General features: G+C 41.3%; 1 protein-coding gene across 1 annotated transcript in view; it reads left to right on the top strand.

The window, feature by feature from the left end:
- The window catches only part of KNTC1 (kinetochore associated 1), a 66,344-nt gene that overhangs the window by 51,588 nt on the left and 7,182 nt on the right, over nucleotides 1-7,574 (top strand). The window contains exons 49-54 of the mRNA XM_007448742.1: nucleotides 425-635; nucleotides 755-864; nucleotides 3,224-3,270; nucleotides 4,606-4,684; nucleotides 6,118-6,236; nucleotides 6,950-7,085. Of these exons, the coding sequence (XP_007448804.1) occupies nucleotides 425-635; nucleotides 755-864; nucleotides 3,224-3,270; nucleotides 4,606-4,684; nucleotides 6,118-6,236; nucleotides 6,950-7,085 (702 nt within the window). The remainder of the gene's footprint in view (nucleotides 1-424; nucleotides 636-754; nucleotides 865-3,223; nucleotides 3,271-4,605; nucleotides 4,685-6,117; nucleotides 6,237-6,949; nucleotides 7,086-7,574) is intronic.

Genomic DNA, 7,574 nt, shown 5'->3' with positions numbered 1-7,574 from the left:
TTTTTTGTGGTACGCAGGCCTCTCACTGTTGTGGCCTCTCCCGTTGCGGAGCACAGGCTCCGGACACACAGGCTCAGTGGCCATGGCTCACGGGCCCAGCCACTCTGCGGCATGTGGGATCTTCCCAGACCGGGGCACGAACCCACGTCCCCTGCATAGGCAGGCGAACTCTCAACCACTGCGCCACCAGGGAAGCCCTCTTTTTAATTTAAATTGTGCTTCCCTAGCATCCCTTCTCATCCTGCCCCGGTGTTAGGTGTTTTCAAGGGTTGGATGCCTAAACTGGAAAAAGAAGATGAGGCTTGGTGTAGATACTTAAAGGTGTAACTAAGGCAGAGAGGGACCTTGACTGATAAAGCTGGATTCTTAGGCTCACTTGCGATTTAGAAAACAAGAGTTTCTTTTTGCTTGGAATTTTTTAAAGGATGAAACACGTGAAAAAGCTGAAGCTCTATTGAAGAAGCTTCATATTCAGTACCGACGATCAGGCACGGAAGCTGTGCTCATAGCCCACAAGCTGAACACTGCAGAGTATTTAAGAGTGATCGGAAAACCAGCACATCTCATTGTCAGTCTGTACGAACATCCCAGCATAAATCAAAGAATTCAGAATTCATCTGGCAAAGATTATCCTGGTGAGGGCAAAACCCTTTTTATCTTTTTGTCCAAGGAGACCTATCCTTTTGATTCCCAGGTATCTTGCATTGAAAACCTGAGGTTTTCTTTCTTTGATTCTTTGCCTTTAATATCTTAGATATTCACGCGGCTGCCAAAGAAATAGCTGAAGTCAATGAAATTAATTTGGAGAAAGTCTGGGACATGTTATTGGAAAAATGGCTGTGCCCATCTGCCAAACCTGGTGAAGTAAGTGCTTGTTCTGAGAGTGTCTGTTGTTGAGTATGAGCTGATGGCTTCTTCTCAAAGACTAATTATTTGTCTTGCAATGATACCACTTCTAATTAGGAACACGGAATGTTAGAAGGAACATTGGAACATTTTAATACCTTCTGTTATCTGATGAGTTTTAGGGGGGTTGTCTACATTTTCTTTTCCTTTAAATATTGTTTTGCTGCTATTCTACCGTTTTTTTTTAACTTGCCAATATTTTTTTTATTGAAGTATAGTTGATACATTCTACCTTTTAATTGATGAATTAAATTAATTTCAGATGAATTTCAGATGAATTCTTGTATAAAAGAAGTGGCCTATTCTTAGACTCAGATTCATGTGATTATTTTATTTTTTTATTTTGAAATAATTTTAAAGGTACAGAAAAGTTGCAAGAATAGTATAAAAGAATTTCCTGTATATCCTTCACCCAGATCTATCAGTTTTTAACATTTTGCCACATCTGCTTCATCACTCTCCCTATAATATTTACGCATAACATTTTTCTGAACCATTTGAGAGTAAATTATATGTGTCATGCCCCGTTACCCCTTAAGAATTAAGTTTGTAGTTCGAAGAACAAGGGTTTTCTCTTACTTAACCACAGTATAATTATCAAAATCAGATAATTTAGTATTGATACAATTTTGATACAATATTGGTAAAATACATATATATATGTATGTATATCTGAATTTATGGTCCATGTTACAATTTAACCAGTTGTGCCAATAATGTTCCTTACAGCAGTTTTCTCCTCTGGGACCAGCATCTAATCCAGGATTATGTGTTGCATTTATTTGTCATGTCTCTAATCTCTTTTACTCTAGAACAGCTCCATAACTTTTTTGTCTTTCATGACACTGACATTTTTGAACAGTTTAGGCCCGTTATTTTGCCCCTCAACTTGGGCTTGTCTGTGTCCTCATGATAAGATTGGAGTTACGCATTTTGGATAGAGTATTACCTGAGTGATTGTGTGTCTTTCCCAGGGTCTGACATCTGGGGGCACACGATGTCTCTTTGCCCTAATAGGGATGTTAATTTAGCTAATTTAGTTATGCTGTTGTCCATTTCTGTACCACATAATTACTACGTTTCCTTTTATAATTATTAGGGGAGATGTTTTGAGACAGTGAAGTATTCTGTTCTTCAGATTCCCCCCCTGCACCACACATGTGCCTTGATTTAGACTCTACTGATGATTCTTACCTGAATCTGTTTTATCTGTGTTGGGACCTGGACGTTTTTGAAGGTTACAGGCCATTTGGTTTATAAAATGTCTCGTTCTGGGTTTACTGATGTTTCTCATGATTAGATTCAGGTTGTGGATTCTTAGCAGCAATACTCTATAGGTGATGTGTTCTCTTCAGATATGAGAACACATAGCATCAGTTTTTTAGAAATAATATTAACATCTAAATTTATGATGGGATTCGGCAATCCAAATGCAGAATCTTTGGAATTGTTTCTTCTGAGTTTTCAGGCAGAATTTAATGAGGGAGATTCTATAATTCCTCTATCCACCTAGGCAGGTATCCTTGGGGAAAAAAATCCATTTTTAAACAAATAGTATAACTAACATGACATTAGATTTTCAGCTAGTGGTTTTTATATTACTTGGCGTTCACTTTAACAAGTATTTTTTGAGTATTTACCAAGAGCAAAGACTGTGTATCAGTGGAAACAGAGGACTTAGAAGCATATCTAGGCCACGTAGAATCTGTGTTTGACTCAAACCCACATGTTTTAACTTACGCATAAATCTGGAGCACTAAACTGAAAGCCCCTTGAGACCAGGAACTGTGTTTATACATATAGCACCTAATACATTTCTTTGTAAGTCCCCATAAATATATACTGAATTAATGGATAACTCATAAAATTCATGGAGTCCTTTCTTTTTAAAAATTACCCAATGAATGTAAGCTCCAGGAAGACAGGAATATTTGTTTTATTCACTCAGGCAAATGCCTGGTGCATGGTAAGTGCTCAGTACATATTTGTTGACTGAATGAATGTGAGTAATCCCATTTTTTAAAGCAAGAATCTTCTCATAAAGTAATGAATTACACTGTAATTCCCTGTCTGTAAATTAAAAATTTTTTATAAATCTTTTTTTTTTTTTTTTTTTTGCTGTCATCGAACATGGAGGTGCTGGGAGTTGAACCCAGGGCCTCATGTATGCTCAGCGTGCACTCTACCACTGAGCTACACCTCATCCTGTAAATATAATTTTGTATATTAGGTTTTTTCATCTAATAGACTTTCATAAGCTTATACAGTCAACCAACTTTCTTCAATTTTTAACTTTTTTTCTTTCACTTTTTCAAAGACACCATCAGAATTATTTGAACTTCAGGAAGATGAAGCACTACGAAGGTATTCTTCCTGTACTTATGTTTGTCTACATCCTGTTGCCTAGTAGGAATCTTACCAGTGAATGTGTTAGACATTGGACTTTCTTGGTATAACTTGGATCAGAACCTCTGAGAAGAATCAGTTGATTGATATATGGCTGTGAGTGTGTTAAGTATCTCCAGTGGAATAAATAAAAACCAACCAAGATCCAGAGTTCTGAACCCTCAGTGAGTTCCTACTAGAACACCTTTAGCAGAGAATGTACATTGAGCAAAGGAAAACTCTTCTGTAGCTAGGACTCTGCCCCAGACCCCTGGGGAGCTAGGCTGGTTCAGATATAGGCCACGAGGATTTCTTTTTCCCTTCTAACCTAAGACTGAGACCTAGAAAGGCCCATTGGTGTTACATACTGTGCTAAGTCTGACTGGTCATGGCTTGCTCTCTTGAGAAGACTATATCTGTGCTCAAATCAGAAAATGCGGTAATCTATTAATGATGCTTGGCATAGGCATGGGAAAGGGAGTGATAGCATGCATCCCAGCTTTTTGCCATTCTGGTCTGGACCAAAGTAGGTCAGCTCACTCATGAAGCCCTACACCCTACATTGGCCCTGGAGATCTGATAGTGAGAGAGGATGTGGAAAGATAAACACTGGAAAAGAATACTAGGCCAGTATTCTGGCCTAGTATCCCCTCCATGCCCTTCTTTCCTCTGGGCACCCCTTCGTCCTTGCTTAGTCCTTTAAGGGCAGGGACACCTTTGTCTAAGCAAGAGGTAGTTCCTGGAGCATCTGACTGAACCAGCCACCTGGACAGGCTTAGAGGGAAACAGTTCAGAGAGAGAGAGAGAACCCTAAGAAGGAGATCCCAAAGGGTACTTCATGCCAATTTCATAACTTCTGCCTTTTCCCACTGGAATCTCCACCTCCCTCCCCTTCCAGTACACCTGATTGTCTTGCCCTTCTCTGGAGGGGGCCAGTCAGCCCTGAGTCCAGAGGTTAGAATGTGCCACTAACAAGGTCCTGTGAACTAAACCTGAAGTTTCCACGTGCAGTGTTCAGTGTACTTTGCAGCTGTGGTTTGTATTAATTCCTTAGCTAGAAAGAATATACGTTTTGGGAGGTTGACTAGCCATTTCATAGATGAGAGGACTGAGGCTTGACATTTATTGTCTTTAGTATCTTCTTTAGCTGTGAAGGAACTCAAGAAAAGATTAAGTACCCTTTAAAGGAGATAGCCCTTCAGGACTGTGTTTGGGATGTCTAATGACTTTTTCTATGGACAGTAAATCAGGTCTCCTGTTTTGCTAATCTCTCACTAAGTTAAAGTATAAATATAATTAACAATTTTTTTTCAGAGTCCTGTATCTCCTTCTGTCTCGTCCGGTTGATTATAGTTCAAGAATGCTGTTCATTTTTGCAACATCAGCTACAACTGTAAGCTCTACGAACTTAGTCAAAGCTCATCTTTGCATCTAAGCTTAACATTTTTTCCTGCATATTTACCATTTACAAATGATTAAGATAATGCTCACTTCTGTACTTATTCAAAGTACGTCTTACTCTACAGATGAGGATTGTAGTATCTGCCGAGCTCCGTTTAGTGCTGGCTTCTGAAACATCCTGCTTGGCAGACTGAGTGGTGCAGCTGTTGACAATTCCCATGGGTTATCCACGCCCTGGTCCAGCTGCATCCCTAATACCAGAGGCCCCAATGAGCCAGTCTGAGAGAAGTCTCCACCCTGGTCTCCAGGCCCTGCCTGAGCTGTCACAGCCCCTCCCCACTAAACTCTAGGGATAACTTTCCCTTATCCCTAAAGGCAACTTGATCTCCGGCCTTCAGGCTTTTGCATATAGAAATGTTCTCTGAGGCACTTGGAGCAGAGGGAGAGTAAAGGTGTAGATAGAAGGGAGAAAGGGGAAAAGGCTGAGATGCTGATTGTATGTCCTTGACCGCAAGGGGGGAAAAAATCCCTTCTTGCATATTAGTTTATCTGATAGTCATTCTTTCAAGTAAAAATGGTGTTCCCTGAAAAGTGCCTGGTTCAGCTCACAGCTCAGTCATACAAGGACTTTTCCCTGAAAAAAACCCGTTGCATTGTGGTGCGCTTTACGAGTACCTCCTGTTTAGGCATGTAGAACATTAATGAATATGTTTTTTTTGTTTTGTTTTGTTTTGTTTTTGTGGTACGCGGGCCTCTCACTGTTGTGGCCTCTCCCGTTGCGGAGCACAGGCTCCGGACGCGCAGGCTCAGCGGCCGTAGCTCAGGGGCCCAGCCGCTCCGCGGCATGTGGGATCTTCCTGGACCGGGGCACGAACCCGTGTCCCCTGCATTGGCAGGCGGACTCTCAACCACTGCACCACCAGGGAAGCCCAATGAATATATTTTGATTAATTAATAGTAACACATATTCAAGTGTGAACTCATAGTACTATATTCAGGAGTTGAGGTTTAATAAAATTAATTCTTATTGCTTCAAGAACCTTCTTAAGTGGACATCTCTTGTTTTCAATACTGCAAATATGAAGAATGTGGTGGCTGCCACAGCAGTTGGGTGTTCCTACCGTTCACCCACCAGTGCTTTTGCAACCATCAGTGCAAATATTAACACAGTGTAAAAGGCAGGTATACCATTATAGTATTATTACAAAAGTGGTTCTAACTATTTTCCTTCTCAAAGAGTGTAAGACACCCTCCAACTCCCATGCAGGGGTCCATGGAACACACTTTAAGAACCACTGACTCCCTAAGGGCAGACATAGACTTTAATCTTTTAAAAACTGATGTGGCTCATGTTACCTAGATGGAAACTCAGTTATCCAACTACAACACACGGCACAGCTCTACAAACCTCTTTTGGTCTTACAGACGTTAGGTGTGCACCAGCTCACTTTCGCCCACAGAATGCGAGCCCTACAGTGTCTCCTCTATTTGGCTGACAAGGAAACTGTAGAATCTCTCTTCAAAAAGCCCATTGAAGAAGTGAAGTAAGTGGACGTTTAAAAATTGTATTAATAGAAAACAGATTCTTTGGAAGCATAACTTTTAAGCCCCATAGTTCAGAAGAGCACGTTAGAGGGGCCGTGTCAACATGGTTCTGTTGCCTCGAGTGTCCTTGACGTTCTGGCAAAGGGGAAACAGGCCTTTAAGAACATCTTGTTTCCCTCGAGTCTTTGAGACATTTAGAAGCTGAGTGTTTTCTTCATCTTGCTCAGATTGATTTCTTTTTATATATATATAAATTTATTTTATTTATTTTTGGCTGCATTGGGTCTTTGTTGCTGTGCACAGGCTTTCTCTAGTTGTGGCGAGTGGGGGCTACTCTTCATTCAGTGTGCAGGCTTCTCATTGCAGTGGCTTCTCTTATTGTGGAGCATGGGCTCTAGGTGCATGGGCTTCAGTAGTTGTGGCCCACAGGCTCAGTAGTTGTGGCACATAGGCTTTGTTGCTTCACGGCATGTGGAATCTTCCCACATCAGGGCTCAAACCTGTGTGCCCTGGATTGGCAGGCGGATTCTTAACCACTGTGCCACCAGGGAAGCCCCTCAAATTGATTTCTTTCTAATATTCCATGACTATATTTAGAAGCCTAAAATAGACATTTAACAACAAACTGTCCGATATATCCAAGGGTTGGCTTTTATTTTAAATGTAAATATGGTCAGTGAGAGTGATTCCCATACATGCCTCTGTTTTCCAGATCTTATTTGAAATGTATAACTTTTCTGGCATCATTTGAGGCTCTGAATATCCCCATCACATATGAATTATTTTGCAACAGTCCTAAAGAAGGAATGATTAAAGGTCTATGGAAAAACCACAGCCACGAATCCATGGTATGTACACTGTGTCATCTGGCAGTGGGGCCTCCGTCTTCTCAGATGCTCTTGTGTTCACTCAGCTGCCTGCCACTACTCAGAGTTCTGAAAGACAGAACCAGAGAAACTCTTGTTTCCTGAACAGGTCTACTGCTCTGACGGCTTCCTGACTTTCCTATCCTGACAAGGCAACTTGGAAGTCCCCTTACCTCTCTCCCTGAAAGCCTAAGGCCTGAAGCCATCCCTACCTACCCGAGGGAACACTTTTATAATCCCTCCCCAAGTCCTGCCTGTCCTCATCTAGACAGACTTCCCTGTGTAGGGAGTATTGTTTCTCTTCCTTCTAGTTACTGGTGGGAATGTAGTCTCTGAGGCAGTTGGAGCCCAGGGTGGGAAGGGTATGAGGCCAACAAGCAAACTGTTCTAGGACAGAAGAAACAAAGCGGGGAGGAAGGGGAGTCTGAGATGCTGTGAGTCCATAACGGCAAGAAAGAAAAAGAATAATTT

Source organism: Lipotes vexillifer, unplaced genomic scaffold (genome assembly GCF_000442215.2).
Source record: "Lipotes vexillifer unplaced genomic scaffold, Lipotes_vexillifer_v1.1 scaffold21, whole genome shotgun sequence".
In the NCBI taxonomy this organism is placed as follows: Eukaryota; Metazoa; Chordata; class Mammalia; order Artiodactyla; family Lipotidae; genus Lipotes; species Lipotes vexillifer.
This window is presented reverse-complemented; position numbering and strand designations above follow the sequence as displayed.